This window comes from Pipistrellus hanaki, assembly GCF_964339955.1.
Source record: "Pipistrellus hanaki genome assembly, chromosome: 6".
Taxonomy (NCBI): domain Eukaryota; kingdom Metazoa; phylum Chordata; class Mammalia; order Chiroptera; family Vespertilionidae; genus Pipistrellus; species Pipistrellus hanaki.
In genome coordinates, this window is record NC_140508.1 from 42,307,610 (window position 1) to 42,324,798 (window position 17,189).

At 37.4% G+C, this 17,189-nt stretch overlaps 1 protein-coding gene and 1 pseudogene across 3 annotated transcripts in view; both read left to right on the forward strand.

The window, feature by feature from the left end:
• The window catches only part of MALT1 (MALT1 paracaspase), a 50,211-nt gene that overhangs the window by 21,364 nt on the left and 11,658 nt on the right, over positions 1 to 17,189 (forward strand). The window contains exons 5-10 of one of the 2 annotated variants that reach the window (XM_084888286.1): positions 651 to 829; positions 1,738 to 1,834; positions 2,629 to 2,661; positions 5,627 to 5,653; positions 7,651 to 7,683; positions 14,141 to 14,344. In XM_084888286.1, the coding sequence (XP_084744412.1) occupies positions 651 to 829; positions 1,738 to 1,834; positions 2,629 to 2,661; positions 5,627 to 5,653; positions 7,651 to 7,683; positions 14,141 to 14,344 (573 nt within the window). The remainder of the gene's footprint in view (positions 1 to 650; positions 830 to 1,737; positions 1,835 to 2,628; positions 2,662 to 5,626; positions 5,654 to 7,650; positions 7,684 to 14,140; positions 14,345 to 17,189) is intronic. The other variant, XM_084888287.1, reaches the window with a different exon arrangement.
• LOC311624724 (delta(14)-sterol reductase LBR-like) lies at positions 10,426 to 13,040 on the forward strand (annotated as a pseudogene). Its single transcript has one exon. The product of its transcript is annotated as a delta(14)-sterol reductase LBR-like (transcript).

Consider the following 17,189-nt stretch of genomic DNA (forward strand, 5'->3'; position numbering starts at 1 on the left):
ATAAGTAGAATCTTATTCATTCAATAAATATTATTGATCACCTGCAGTTTGTGAGACCCTGGGTTTCATATGGAGACCTGATATTGCATAACATTGACAAGCTCTCTGTCCTCAAGGAATTTAAAGAGTAACAATGAGTGTTCAATAAATGATGTTTTCAGATATCTGCCTTGGGAGGAAATGCTAGTGATAATCCCTCCATATGTATTTAGTGCCAGTAACAAAACTCCTTTTTTTAATCAGTTAAATCAAGTGCAGAATGTAGATCTTTCTTTGTTGAATGTGAATGTCACTCAAGATATCAATAAATTGTTTGCCCCCTCCAGAGAAATTCTTTGGCCAAACACACTTGAGCTCTTTTCCCCTCTTACATGCACAATGCATAACACTTTGAAAGCTTGGGCAAGTTCTGCAATTAAAAAAATCTGTTTAACTCCGAATTTTCTGAATGTATTTGCCCACCATGTTCTTCTATCCAGACATTTCTTAATATTTTTAAAAATGCTATCGTTTTATGAAACATTGCCATTAAAGATTGTAAAAAATGAAGGATGAACTTGAAGACTCGTTTACTTTTATAAATTATAGGGGGTAATTTTATTTTTAACTTAGATACTTTATGTTTAATGATGTTTTTCTTTTAATTTAAGGAAGCTCGAATGGCATCTCTGAATCCAAGTTGCAAATCTGTGTTGAACCAAAGTCCCAAAAGCTGATGCCAGGCAACACGTTGGTCCTGCAGTGCGTTGCTGTTGGAAGCCCAATTCCTCACTACCAGTGGTTCAAAAATGAATCACCCTTAGTGCATGAGACAAAAAAGATATACATGGTATGAAGTTGGTTTGGGGGCATTTTTTGTGCTAATAAGTAAAATAAACAGTATAATTGAAAATTAAGGTGAACGTTAAAATTCGTGTTTTTATGTTTTCAGTATTTTTGTTTCAAGTCCTTGTTATTTAATATTAATTGACTTGTATTTTTGCAAAAGTACCAGAAGACAACACCAGCCCACATCTAAGGGCTTATACTAAAATGTCAAGTGTAGTATTACACCAAATTCATCATTATTGGATTTATTGTATCATTTGCTAAAATTAAAACTTAACCTAATGAATGGCAATAATTCAAGCTATCTAAATCATTCTGAAATTTTATTTGGTAGTGCCAGGGTTCTTGTCCCAGCACTAAGAAGGGTTCAGCAACCTGGAGAATGGCTGTGTGTAACTTAAGTAAGAGTCCAGAGACAAAAGATAATTTGGAAAGTCATTGGGGGTCAGAGGAGCCTAGCTAAAGAAACTAAGTTCTCCTTGTCTCAGGACCTCTTGCTTTTTATTAACACAAATTGTCCTAAGGCAAGGTGGAGATAAACACTAAAAAGGGTAGGGTTTTGTACAGATGCATTGTCAGATTGGGGAATTGCCTTTGGCTGTTCAGATGTTTGGCCAACAGGGAGGCAATAACATGTAGATTAAGAAGCCTTAAGCTGTCTGGCAGCAAACAATCATCCTTTTCAAATTTGGGGAAATGCCTTTAGCCATTTCCAACAGGCAATAATGTGACTCGGCCCCTGTGGAGTCTCCAAGTTCCATCAACCTTTTGATGAAACTAGTGCAATTATGACATGCTGGAATTGGCTTCTGGCATGGTAGGGATTTTTAAAATACAAAATAATTTTTTCTCCAAGCCAATTTAAATGAAAATTGAGGAGGAAATGTGTGTGTTCTAATATTGATATAGGTGCCTTATGTGGAGTTGGAACATCAAGGAACCTATTGGTGTCGTGTACATAATGATCGAGACAGTCAAGATAGCAAGAAGGTAGAAATCATCATAGGTAAGCAGTGTTACTCAGTGTTCTGACAAATAGAGTATAATCAAAACTATATAAAATAAAACATTTAAGCAACTGAAATTCTACTAATTACCCTCTTCTACTTAATGGTGTGATAAGTGTCAGGAGTTAACATTGTCCATATAGATATTTGAGAGAATACATACTAAATTCATAATCTAGCTTTATATACTACTAGAGGCCTGATGCACGAAATTCATGCAAGGGGCTTGGCCCTTGCAGCCCCAGCTGCCTCGGCCAGTCCTTGCAAGCCCTTCCCAGTCTCATCCAGCCCTCGCAGGTCCGGCTTCATCCAGAAGGTCATCTGGATGGTCGTTCTGCTATTCGGTCTAATTAGTATTTTAGCTCTTTATTATATAGGATGACCAGAAAGTAGTAGGAAAATTGGTTTTTTATTTAGACCTTTTTGGTTATTTTTGAATTTTATAGTTTATTTTAAACATTTATGGCAAAAAAAAAAAATGTATTAAAACTAATTATAAAGAACTTGATTTCATGGAAAAAGATTTTTAAGAAAACATTTTTAAAAAACAAACATCACAGACATGTGAAGAAAATAATGATGATCAATCAACAATCCGTTATGAAGTACATAATTTGAGAGTCTGTTTTATTTTAGCTTAATGCATTTATAGTTATGTTGTTAATAGAGGTGTTGATGCATATGTTGGCTTGCCAACATATTTCTGTCTTACTTATCTCTCTGTTTGCTTGATGACTGCCCTTCCTAAGATCATGAATTACAATATATTCACATTTGTTTTCTTTGGAACAAGGAAGAACAGATGAGGCAGTGGAGTGCACTGAAGGTAGTGTAATCTTTGGATTAAAACCAAATATCCTGCATGCTGGCTCCTCTTGGGATTGGTGGCATGCCCTAGCCTATTGAGTGCAGTGATGGAAAAAATACTAGCTATAAGAAATAATTTCACTCAAAGGATGTTGTATCTTAGTCTTTGAGGGTTTGTAAAGTGCAACAGATACTGATAAACTGACACACTATTAAAATAACTATTATTCAGTTGATTTTCTATTCTACATAAAAATAAACTTCCTGCGTAACATTTTATAAATATTAAAAATTTGCAATTAATTCTTAATGCTCATTTTTACCTTTATAAAGATTGTGGAAAAAATATAGATTACTATATTATCATGGAGACTTGTTCAGAATTCTTATCTATGATAATATGCCTCTCAAATTTGAATGTGGTTTCTCTAAAAGTTTCAAGACAGATTATTGTTTAACACATGTTTTATCAAATACTAAATATTCTGTTTATCTCAATATAAAATTGATATGACCCATTTTTTGAAGCTACAAGGCCATCTACCATGTGACCTTTACCATAATATATAAAGAGAATTGAAAATCTCTTTCAACGTAAGTTTCTAATTTGATCTAATTAGCCAAAGCATTGTACATAAGTTGTAATAAATAAATTTTAAACTTAAGTTCCCTTAGTATGATATCACATTGTTTTACAAAATTAGGTTTGTGGATAGCAAAGTATTTTTTCAATTTCTGCCTCTTTAAACTATAACCTTAGACTCTACTTGGGAAAAGTAAGAAAATCATGTTAAATCTTATGTTTCCTTGTTTTCTTGTTCTTTATATCAATATGGGCGTCACTCTGAAATACTATGTTTACTATTTTCTTGCTAATACATAATTGTGATTTGTCATTTCTCTAGCATAAGACATTTTCAACCCTCTGGTCTTTGAACCCTTTTGAGGGAAGCTACATGAAGAAATCCTAACCAACTCCTCTTTCTTTTCTTCCCCCTTTTTTGCCTAATTGCATTATTTTGAAAACTTCCTAACATTGGAGACTTCTAAGAGTAAATAAATAAAACTAGCATTACTGTTCTGTTTGGCTTCAGGGGGATGTTTGTAAATTATCACCTGTTGTAATGCTTCTTTATCTGCAATATTCTCCCTATAATTTTTGTAGTAACAAACACGTTGTTAAATAATAATTTTCAAATAAATTTGTTCAGAACACTTAGAAATGAAAATCCAACCATGAAACTACTCCAGAAATTTCAGATGGAAAAATCAGACCCAACTTTTCTTTCTAAAAGATATACAAAATTGAGACCTTTTATAATTGGTGGGTTGGCTCATGTCATGAAATTGTCCTAATATCATATCTTTTCTACCCATGGAACATGATGTTACCTATTTCATTTTAGGTATTTTGTTAAAGGTATTTGATGAGGACAAGGGCTGGGAATTGAACAGGTGAAGCTCAGGGGATTTGTTAGGGCAGTGAAACTATTCTGTATGACCACTATAATGGTAAATACATGTATGCAAGTTTTTTGTTTTTAAATATATTTTTATTGATTTCAGAGAGGAAGGGAGAGGGATAGAGAGATAGAAACATCAATGATGAAGAGAATCATTGATTGGCTGCTTCCTGCATGCCCCACATGGTACCAAGCCTGTAACCATACCTGGGCAGGATGTATGCAAGTTTTTTTTTAAATCATTTAGTAGGAGGTAAGAGGAGGGTAGATCCCATTAAGGAATGCAGAATATGACGAAAGAATCCAAATTTACTACAAATGTGTAAAGTGACCTCATTGAAGAGGGGAAGGAAGGAAAAGTTACTGGCTTAAAGTAATCAGAAATGAGAAAAGTCTATAAGATAAAAGGGAAAAGAAATTGTACATAGCCATATACTCTAGCTGATGCTACTCACTAAATGATTTTATACCACAAATAAGAATAAGTTCTACCTACCATCTCATGAATAGTATAACATAGATGGCTATAATGTCATGATATTCGGAGTTTCCCAAACTTTTGACATATGTGTATCCCTTCTATAATTTTCGTAACTCTGAGTACCCCTCGTACTCATGAGAACATAGAATTCGGCGCAGCTAAGCACGGTGCAGTGCATATCCCCACCAAACTCTGGTGCAACGCCTACCCCCACCAAACTCTTCCCGTACCCCTGGGGGTACGCATACCACACTTTGGGAAACACTGTTAAGCCAGGGAGTGCAGGTTAACAATTCTAAAACCACTGTGCCTCCAGAATTCATTACACCAGTCTTAACCATGAGAAGAACATCAACAAATCCTACCTGAGAGATATACCACATAATATCTCACCAGTAATCCTAAAAACTGTCAAGGTCATCAAAAGCAAGGGAAGTTTGAGCAACTGTCACAAGAAAGAGGAGCCTATTCGACTTAAACAAATGTAATGTGATGTCCTGAGTGGGTGTTGGAACAAAAAAGCACGTTAACAGTTATGACAAATGTGCCCTCCTAACATGAGATGTTAAAAATAGGGACCTGGTATATGGGTGTTTACATGAATTCTATATTCTCTTCATGTTAGTTTTATAAATCTTAAACTGTTATAAAATTAAAAGTTTATTTAAAAAGAAAAGATCATTTGAGATTAACTAGTTTCAAGAACTTTGTGATTGAGACCACAAACAGACCTATCTCGCCTGCTTTTGTTCCATAATTGGCCAGAATACCTAAAACTTTGAACAAATTGTGAATGAATCTATTTAGCCTTTTATCACAATGAAAGTAATAATGGCTTAGAAGTCTTAAATGATATCCACAACATTATACTTTCCTTTTCAGTTTTGCAAGGCTTCAGATAATGTATTTGAAAAGTTTTAAACTATTGAAACATTTTAACATGATTTAATAACTCAAAACCTTCTTTAATTAGCCTTACTATTTGTGCTAAATTGGCATTTAAGTATTTAAAGCTAATTTATTTTTTTATTTTCTTTCAGATGAATTACATCATCTTGGGCATCCTGGTGAGTAATATAAGCATAAAGCATTAGTTTTATATTTTTAAGTTATTGAATATAATAATTTAAAGATACTATAGATATTTTTTTACTATAGTAATACTGATAACTTTTTCTTTATTAAAATAATATGATTTAGGGTTGAAATTATTACTTGTATGAAGTACAATTTCATGTAAGTGAAAAGATTTAAAATGTTCTAGATTGTAAGACTATATAAGGATAGAAAAGTACTGAGGGAACACAAAATATGAATGCATTTTTTATCATTGTGAACTAGTCTATATCATAAAAAGACAGTTAATGGGGGAAGTGAGTAATATTTCATTTGAAAGACATCGATCAGCTGCCTCCTGCACACCTCCTACTGGGGATGTGCCTGCAACCAAGGTACATGCCCTTGACTGGAATCGAACCTGGGACCCTTCAGTCGGCAGGCCGACGCTCTATCCACTGAGCCAAACCGGTTAGGGCCGAAAATGGAGGTTTCTTGCCACTACCTTCAGACCTGCAAAATTTCTGTTAAGAAATCAGCTAACAGTCTTATGGAAGGTCCTTTGTAGGTGACTAACTGCTTTTCTCTTGCTGCTTTTAAGATTCTCTCTTTGCCCTGGCTGGTTTGACTCAGTGGTTAAAGCATCAGCCTGCAGATTGAAGGGTCCCAGGTTCAATTCCAGTCAAGGGTACATGCTTGGGTTGCAGGCTCAGTCCCCAGTAGGGGGGCATGCAGAAGGCAGCCAATCAATGCTTCTCTCTCATCATTGATGTTTCTATCTCTCCCTTTCTCTCTGAAATCAATAAAAATATATTTTTAAAAAAGAAGATTCTTTCTTTTGTCTTTAACCTGTGGCATTTTAATTATGATGTGTCTTGGTGTGGGCCTCTTTGGGTTCATCTTGTTTGGGAATCTATACTTCCTGGACTTGGTTGTCTATTTCCTTCACCAGGTTAGGGGAGTTTTCTGTCATTTTTTCAAATCAATATCTTGCTCTCTTTCTTCTCCTCCTGGCACCCCAAAGATGTGAATGTTCGTATGCTTGAAGTTGTCCCAATGGCTCCTACTCTATCTTCATTTTCATGGATTCTTTTTTCTTTTTTGCTGTTCTGATTGGATATTTTTTTCTTCATCATATTCCAAATCATTGATTTAATCCTTGATTTCATCTCTTCTACTGGTGATTCTCTCCCTCCCTCGCTGAAAAGCAATGGAAAAAATATCCTTGGGTGATAATTTGTTAACAACAAAAATGACAGATTACAAAACTGTAGACTGATATAATATTTCTCATGAATCTAGACACAAAATCCTCAACAAAATAATAATAAACCAAACCCAACAACATATACAAAAAAAAAAAATTCTGGGAATCTTAAAATCATAAGTTAGCTGTTAGAAACCATATTCTGTCTCTCTTTTTTTTTTTTTTTTTAAATATACTTTATTGATTTTTTTTTTTTAAATATATTTTATTGATTTTATACAGAGAGGAAGGGAGAGAGATAGAGAGTTAGAAACATCGATGAGAGAGAGTCATCGATCAGCTGCCTCTTGCACACCCCCTACTGGGGATATGCCCGCAACCACTGTACATGCCCTTGACCGGAATCGAACCCGGGACCCTTCAGTCCCCAAGCCGACGCTCTATCCATTGAGCCAAACCGGTCCAGGCTTAAAATATACTTTATTGATTTTTTACAGAGAGGAAGGGAGAGAAATAGAGAGCTAGAAATGTTGATGAGAGAGAAACATCAACCAGCTGCCTCTTGCACACCCCCTACCGGGGATGTGCCCACAACCAAGGTACATGCCCTTGACCGGAATCGAACCTGGGACCTTTCAGTCCGCAGACTGATGCTCTACCACTGAGCCAAACCGGTTTCGGCCATATTTTGTCTCTTAATGCCGCTGATGGTATTCACTGTTTTTATATATCTCTAACCCTGGAGATAATTATATCATGGATAATAATACTTTATTTCTTTTCATTTTTATTTTCATATAGATAATAAAGAGCAAACAGCTGACCAGCCTTTGGGTGAGTAAAGCTTTAAAATACCTGCTCATAATATCATTATACATATATCTCTTTTATGGTAAGCATAAAGGAATTTAAGACATTTCAATTTGACAGCTTTTATATGTACTTGAATGACATTGAGACCAAATGGTTTATTTTGGATATTTGTAAAATAAATTATAGAATAGGAGACTTAAAATGATTTTGAATTCAGTTTCTGGTACCAAGTCAATTTCTGTAGAATAATTTCTTTGTTTTGGCAACATTCAAACAGACATGTATGTTACATGGAGGTGAGTAATACTATCTTTTAGTGGAGTTAGATTAGCAAAGCAGCAGAGAGGTTGCAGTAACTATTCTGCATTTTGAAGTATAAGTAGGAGAAGGGCCTTCCAAACAGAGGGAGCCTGAAATCCTAAGTGCTAAGTAATGAGACTGTTGAATTTGGGGAACTGCAAGTAACACACCTTGCTCTGGAGCATACAGAGAAGGAAGCGAGAGAAGGGTGAGATTAGATCTTCAAGAGCCGCATTTCTCATTTATGCCATTGGAAGGAACTTTTTAGAGGAGGAGTGTATGAGATGTATCTCTCCCAAAGCCAGTCTTATATTGATGTAGAAAGTAAAGTAGTTAGAGATGTTTTGCTTAGGAGAACAATTAAGACACTGTTGTAATAGTCTAGAGAAGAAATGAGAATCTAAACTAGGCTTACCAGTGAGAATGCAGAAGATAAGAACAAATTCAGAAGGTCTTTAGGTGGTGGAATCAGTAAGCTTTTTTGTCATCTTGCTATAGAGAAGAATCACTATACCTGCTAGAATCCTTGCTTGGACTGTAGTTTGGGAGTGACACTGTCCATTGAGTTGAAGAATACAGATTCAAAAGCAAGCTTCAGAGAACAGATGACTATCAGTTTGGGACCTAACCAGTCTGAGATATTTGTGTCACATTGAGGTGACAATATACAGCAGGCAATTGTGTACATGGATCTGGAACTCTGTGGAGAGGCCAGGCTTAGAGATATAGTTATGAGTGTCATTAGCATAGATATGGAAGTTAAAACCAAGTGGCAACAAACATGAGGTTCTGCAGACCACAGAGAAAAGAGCACAGCCAAAGCTGGTTTGGCTGAGTGGATGGAGCATCGGCCTGTTGACTGAAGGTTCGATTCCAGTCAAGGCATGTACCTTGGTTGCAGGCACATCCCCAGTAGGAGGTGTGCAGGAGAGAGCTGATCGATGTTTCTCTCTCATCCATGTTTCTAACTCTCTATTCCTCTCCCTTCCTCTCTGTAAAAAAATCAATAAAATATATTTAAAAAGAAAAGAAAGGAGCACAAAACGGGCTGACCTTTTGGGAGGGGTATGCAGTGTTTTTAACAATCATAATCAGTTGCCACTGGTCAGATATTATATAAAAACTCAGGTTTCTAGGTTCTTATGAAAAGTGGCAGCTGTCAGTTGTGTCTAAACAGTGGCTGCTCTTATCAAGAGGCATGTGCTCCCCTGTTTTACTGTGTGAGCTTTCTGTCTACTTCACTCTGCCTGTCCTCCTGCCCCATGTGAGTTTCCTAGCTAGCTGATTTCTTTGCATGGATCCCCAAAATGAAAGCTGCCAGACTTCTCCAGGTTGAGACTCAGTACTGGCGAGTGCCATACCACATTATGTTCAAAGAGAATCACAGGGCAGCCCAGATTTGAGGTTAGAGGCAGTGGGAGTGACTACGCTAGGATACTGTGTTTCATTGGGGGCCATCTTTCATCGAAGCTGGAAAGGGAAGCATGAACTAGAATATGAAGGCTTGTTTGCCAGATAAGGATTTTTTACTATATTTTATAGGGCACAGAGAATAAAAGATTATACTCATGAGACAAACAAGGACTGTATATTCAACCAGTCAGACTTGATGCTAATACTCAATTTTTGATAAATTGTCTAAGATTTTCTTAAATATTTACATAGCACTAAATATGTGCCAGACCTTTTTTCAGGCACTTATGAATATTAATCCATTTTAGATAAAATGAGGAACACAACAGTAGATTATTAGACATAGAATTAATGATATAACACTGTACCAATTTGTAAAGAACACATTGCATTGAGCTTTGGAAAATGTCTAGGATCATGTAGTTAAATACTTTTTCTGAAGTGGTTTAATCAACTTGCATTTGTGTTTCCTTTTTCCAATAAGTGGTTTGTGTTCAAGAAATTGTGGGTGGCTTTTACAGTAAATGTTTTTCTATAGAAAGTTTCTTCCATTTATATTATCACCTGAAAAACATCATAAATTGCTTATATAGTTGTTATTTTGAAGTTTTCTTTCATTCCTCAGTCTTATCTTCTCAACTTCAAATTTTACTGTTTCGTCCTTTATCATATTTCTAAACTCTGGCTTTTCCTTTCCTTCCTACAACTAATTTACTGAAATGTGTTTGTCATCTCTCATTTCGACCACTGCCATCTGCTTCTCTATTCTAAACCTTCTCCAGTTCGCCTGTCATTCAGGAACTGCTTTACAAGTAGATTGGACAAGGTAAGATTTATTTACTCATCATTTTTATTACCATTTATTTCAAGAAAATGCTCGAAGACATTTTAGAAGCTATTAAAAATTATCATTAGGTAGGGGAGGGTGGGGGTAAGGGAGAGAGATCGATCAAAGGACTTGTATGCATGCATGTAGCCTTACCAATGGACACAGACAACAGGGGGGTGAGGGTATGAGTGGGGGAGATGAAGAGGGGGAGTAATGGAGGGATAAGGACACATATGTAATACCTTAATCATTAAAGAAATTTTTTTAAAAAAAAAACTGTTAAAAATAAATAAAAGGAATAATTCAAAAAAATATCATTAGGAAACATATTTTGAAGTGTTATGGTCAATTATAAATACATGCATTTTAATGCACATAGTTCTCAGACTATTGAACTCTTCCACTTAGTAAACTATACCAAGTGTTTTTTGCAATCAGGTAGCAAAACCAATGAAACAAGAGTTGATGATATTAGCAGAAACAGCTTATCATGCATAGTTTGACAACTGTTTTTTCCCCCCAGAGACTCCAGTGTTGTTGTTTTTTCTTTTACATACCTTCTAATTGTTTTCTGCCAATAAAACCTATTTTAGGATACAGCTTAGAGTTAAATTATAATATTCCACAAAAAAACCCACTATGATTTACAAATACTTTATACCTGAATATCTTTAGGAGCTTCATTGTTTGGGCCATGATGGTGTAATCCAGAGACAACATATCCCTTCTCCCTTAGAAGTAGATTCAACTGAGCCCTGCTCTGCATTGAGCTTGGGTCAGAGTTCTGACAGGGCTGGTGGACTCACCAATAAATGCACTGAAAATATTCTTTCTGTGCATTAGCGGCTAATGGTCTTACCATATAGTGATTACCTTGGTCTGGTTTATTCAAGAAGAAACTTTTTAAAAAGGAAATACAGCTTGGCAGCTCTTGCGGAGTCGTGCATGTCCCCACGGGACCCCGGCGCAGACTGATTTTTAAAAATGCCAAGTAGGAAATTTGCCCACGGTGAAGTGGTAAGAGGCTGGTGGCCTGGGAGTTCACTTTATTATGAAGTGGAAATTCTGCAAGTCCCAGCTTTACACGGTAAAATACAAAGAGGGAATGGAACTGGAGTTTAAGGAGAGTGACACCAAGCTTTTAGCTTCCTTTAGGCAAAGGAAAAGCTCCACTTCCTGTTCTCCCTCCAGAGGACGAGGGAGTCGGTCAAGGTGGAGCTCCTGATCCCCCGGCCCACCAGCTAAAAGTTCCCGCTGATCGGCCTCTGCTTCACACCATGTGGGCATAAAGGAAATGAGGAAGGAAGTGCCCGAAGTGAAGTTGACTCCACTGGTACAGAAGCCGTTTGGAAATAGCATCAACCGGCACAACCGGGAGCCCGAGCAGCGAACGAGGAATGACGTGCCACACAGGACCGCGCAGGAACAATTCCCTTTGTCACGAGAAAGTAGTTATACATCACATCATAGCCTTCGTCCAAGAAGAGAAGAGAGCAATTTTTTTTTAAAAAAATAGACTTAAAGGAAGAAAAAATTGTTACGAAAGGACTTACATCATTGAGAACCTTTGACGTGACAGCTACACTGACGAAGGACTTAGAGTTTGGAGGAGTCCCTGGTGTGTTTCCTACCATGCTTGGCCTAACTGCCTTCCTCTTCCTGATGCTATTGATGTGTAGGCAGAGAGTCCAGCCTTCTGAATTTCCCGCCTCCTTTGCCAGCTTTGTCTGATCTGTGGGAAACCAGAATGTTTAGGGCCTACCTCATCTGGTTTTCTGTTCAGGCTCAGTTCTCACTGCCGATCGGGAAGGTGGTAGAAGGAGCACCTCTGGCTGATGGAAGACTAAATGGGTTCTATGCTTTCATCCTGACGTCGGCAGCCGTGGGAGCGTCTCTTTTCTGGGGCGTGAAGCTCTGCCACGTGTACCACCATTTCCTTCAGTTCACCCTGGCAGCCCTTGTGTTTGCTGCCGACTTGAGTGTTTATCTCTACGTGCGGGCCCTGCGTGCGCCCTGACCAGCTCTGGAAACACCATCTACGATTTCTTCATTTGCAGCGAATTAAACCCTCAGATGGGGACTTTTGATCTCAAATACTTTTGTGAACTGCGCCCCGGACTGATCGGATGGCTGATGATTAACTTGGTGTTGCTTTTGGCAGAGATGAAGTTACAGAATCGTGCTGCTCCCTCCTTGGCGATGATTTTGGTGAATACGTGGTGGATGTGCTCTGGAATGAGGAAGCAGTGCTGACCACCACGGACATTATTGAGGGCTTCAGCTTCATGCTGGCCTTCGGGGACCTGGTGTGGGTACCCTTCATCCTTCAAGCCTTCTACCTAGTCCTCCCTCTCAATGGCGTGTCCTGGCCACTGGCGGCTCTAATTGTCGCTCTGAAACTTTGTGGATATGTAATCTTCTGATGCGCAAATGCTCAGAAAAATGCATTCCGGAAAAATCCTGCTGATCCAAAGCTTGCCCATTTAAAAACCATTCATATTTCGACGGGAAAGAATCTTCTCTTTTCTGGATGGTGAGGCTTCGATCGTCACTCCAGCTACTTGGGTAACCTCATCACGGCACCTGCCTTGTCCCTCCGTGTGGTTTTCAGCACGTTCTGGCCTATTTCTACATAGTTTACTTCACCATGCTGCTGGTGCACCGGGAAGCCCGGGACGAGTGCCAGTGCAGCGTGGTCTGGGACAAGGTGCCCTACCCATCTTCCCCTACGTTTACTAGCCTTCTCTCTCTCTTTCCCTCTCCCTTCCTCTCTCTGAAATTAAATATATATATATTTCCCCCCCGCCCCCTGAAACGGGTTTGGCTCAGTGGATAGAGCGTCAGCCTGTGGACCGAAAGGTCCCGGGTTCGATTCCTGTCAAGGGCATGTACCTTGGTTGCGGGCACATCCCCAGTAGGGGGTGTGCAAGAGGCAGCTGATCGATGATTCTCTCTCATTTATGTTTCTAACTCTCTATTCCTCTCCCTCTCTGTAAAAATTCAAAAAAAAAAAACATTAAAAATAGATTTTTTTTTTAAAAAAGCATATTTTTACAAAAGTATTCGCATATCCCTAAAGTAACTGCATCTCACCCAAATAGAAAAAAAATATTTTTTAAGACCAAGAGAAGACAGTATGTTACTTATTAAGCTGCTGCTTTTCTGTCCTCTTTGGTATTTCCCCTTACTTGCTCTGATTCAAATTCTTCCTGTTCCTCTTTTTGGTGTTGTTTTTTTTTTGTTTTTTGTTTTTTTGTTTGTTTTGTTTTTGTCTTTAGCTTAGCATCTTCCATTGGCAGCAAAATAGACCTAATTTGATGGGAACCCAATTTAAACATACCTTGTTACAATTTGCTCCAAAAGCTTAGTTGAATTATAATAATGCTAGTAGCCCTGCACACGAATCCGTGCATCAGTAGCTCACCAGTAGCTCACTGCCACCCTCCTATAGCTCTCTCCGCCCCCCCCTCCCCTCATAGCTTGCTGCCCTGCCCCCTCCTGAAACTCTGCCTCCCACTTGTAGCTCACTGCCCCACCCTCCTGCTGATCCATGATTCTGTCGTTATGCAGTCAGTCTTTACATTTCACAGTCTTTACATTTGCATGTTACATCTTTATTATATAGGATTCTTTACTTCAATAAAAGTATACATTTATATTATTAATAGTTATCAGTATACTTCGTATGCGGCTAATAAATATATTTTGCCTGATTCTCAAAAGTGTCAGTAAGTTCAATTTCAGTTTAATTTATTAGTCTTTGTAGTCCTCAGTATATTGGTCTGCTGCATAAAGTGATCATCCTAAAATGAAATTAAATAATAATGAACTCCTATTTGTATAGTATACTTTTTATAATAATGATGTCATTTGCATGGGTCTTATTTTAATTTTTATATCCTTCTTTAAATCCCTTTCTCCCCCCTTTATTAATAGCAAAGGACAAGGTTGCCCTTTTGATAGGAAACATGAATTACTGGGACCACCCCAAGCTTAAAGCTCCTTTGGTGGACGTGTATGAATTGACCAACTTGTTAAGACAGCTGGATTTCAAAGTCGTTTCACTGCTGGATCTGACTGAATATGAGATGCGCAACGCTGTGGATGAATTTTTACTACTTTTAGACAAAGGAGTGTATGGTAAGGTATTTATAATCTTCATTTTAATAATTATCTGCTATTTTTTCATTGAAAAGTTAGATTAAGAGTTAAAAAACAAAGAAAGGTGAAATAAATACACTGTTGAATTGAGAGTTTTATTGTAAAAGATAATAGAACTGGTCTTTATGCTATAGTTCCATATGAATAACTAATTAGCTCAGTGTCTTTACTTTCATGTTTTTTGTTTTGTCAAAACAATATTCTTATTAGTATTCTTACCAATTTTAGGTGATTTTGTTTTTAATTGATGTCATCAATACAAATGACAGATTGTATACTCACATATGTGGGTCCATAGTGCTGATGGTGGTGGTAGAGGGTCTTCTAATCAGAGCACCTTGCTAGGTATGCTGCTCTTTAACTCAACTGAAACAAAAATAAATATCTGTAACTAACTATATCCTTGGAAATCATATTCCCAATAAATAAAATTCTCTAAAGATCTAATTTATAGGATTATATTTCTAACTACATTAAATTCTTTGCCATTTATAAAGATACTAGAGGCCCGGTGCATGAAATTCATGCATGGGGATGGGTGGTCCCTCAGCCTGGCATGCACCTTCTCCAATCTGGGACATCCCTCTCACAGTCTGGGACCACTGGCTCCTAACTGCTCGCCTGTCTGCCTGCTTGCCTGCTGATCGCCTGTAACCACCTCTGCCTGCCAGCCTTATGCCCCTAACTTCTCCCCCCTGCCAGCCTGATGGCCCCCTAACTCTCCTCCCATGCCAGCCTGATCACCCCTAGCCGCCTCCGCCTCAGCCCCCACCACTGTGGCTTTGTCTAGATGAACATCTGGAAGATGTCTGATCTAATTAGCATACTTCTATGCCCTTTTATTAGTATAGAAGAAGATATATGTTGTCCCTTTGTCCTTGTGTAATGGGATCTGTAATTAAAATAATAAGCAGTACTAGATATGGAAATTTTAAAATACAGTGATTTGATTTAGTTCATTTTACATAAAAAACTTAATCTCCTGCAATATAATTTGAATGTAGACTTTTATACAAATGCTTACATTTTTTATAAGTTATTTTCAGGCAGGCAAAAGGTTTTTTGTTGAAAATGCCTTCATTTCAGCAATTGCAGAGCTGGGCTTATGGCAATGAAATAATGGGCCACACTTAGCTTTGGAGGCTGAACTTTTACTCCTCATTGCTTCTGTTCTAAGACAAGCCTTTTAGAGCAGGGAGTATTAAATAATACAGTGGGAGTGAAATCCAGCTTTCTTCATAGCTGTCTCTAAGTAAGATCAGTTGTAGAAATGTTACCATTCCCACTGGAAATCAGAGCCTTTACAAAAAGGTTTCCAGATCTACCTCTGTCCTGATTGATTCATATTGTTCATATTATACGTTCATTATTTTTTACTGAGTTCCTATTTTATCCATAGCCCAGATAAGGAACATGAGTGATATCCAGAAAATAAGGAACATGATCTACTCTAAAATTATAAGTCCCTTAATATAGTGAGAGGAAAAAAAAAAAAATGCTGTATATGGAGTCCAAAAACCTACCAGCTGTATTATTTTAAATAAATCACATAATCTCTTTTAATTTAATTTTTTCATCATATAGGGAGATAAATCATTTAAAGATTATGATTTGTATTAAAATGGGATTGTGTATATAAGTGCTTTGAAAACCATGAAAATGTTATAAGATCAATGTCTTTATTGTGATCACTTTTTGTCAGAGAAATTAAATATACATAGAACTATAAAATGTCCATAAAGCTAGTATGTGTTTAGTGTCAGTGTGCCGCAAGAGGGTTTAACGTAGGGAGAGGTCGAGTGTGTGAGAAGAGCAGAAACCAGGTGACAACTGGCTGAGGATTTGGAACTTATGTGGACATAACTCTGAGGATTGGTTAGTTTTGGGTAGATAGAAAGGAGAGAGAGTGCCTTGAGCAGGATAATGGAGTTTAAAAAATAAGCATATCTTTCTCTAGAATCAGTAAAGAGACTGACAGGGAATAGAGTCATATTTTGAATACTTGATAGAGGAGTGTAAATATTACTCTTTTAAAGTATACAGTTCAGTGATTTTTAGTATATTCACAAAGTCGTACATCAGTCACCTAATTCCAGAATATTTTCATCACCCCAAAAAAGAAGCCACATAGCCATTAGCAGTTACTCCCCATTCCTCCTTATCTCAAGCCCTTGGCAACAACAAATCTACTTTCTGACTCTAGGGATTTGCCTATGTGAGGCATTTCATAGGAAAGGAATCATTCAATATGTGGCCTTTTCTATCTGGCTTCTTTCACTTAGTGTAATGTTTTTAGGGTCCATCCATGTTGTAGCATTATCTTTATGGCTGGGTGATCTTTCATGATATGGATAGACCATATTTTGTTTATCCATCAGAAGATGGACCTTCAGGCTGTTTCCCTTTATGGATATTATGAATAATGCTGCAGTGAACATTCATATACACATTCTTGTGGGCATGTTTTCAGTTCTCTTGCCTAGGTGACTTGGAATGGAATTGCTGAGTTTAACTAACTCTTTCCAAATTGTCTGCAATATTGTATATTCTTGCCGGAAATAAATGGGGTTTCCTGTTCTTCTACATCCTTGCCAACACTTGTTATTGCAGTCTTTTTTATTATAGCCATCCTAGAAAGTGGTACCTCTGTTCTGTTTTGCAATTCCCTAATTGTGTTGGGCATCGCCTCATATGCTTATTTGCCGTTTGTATATTCTCTTTGGAGAAATGTTTATTCCAATTCTTTGCCCATTTTTTACTTGGGTATTTACCCTTTTAATTGTTGCAAATAAGAGCCCTTTATGTATTCTGGATACAAGCTATA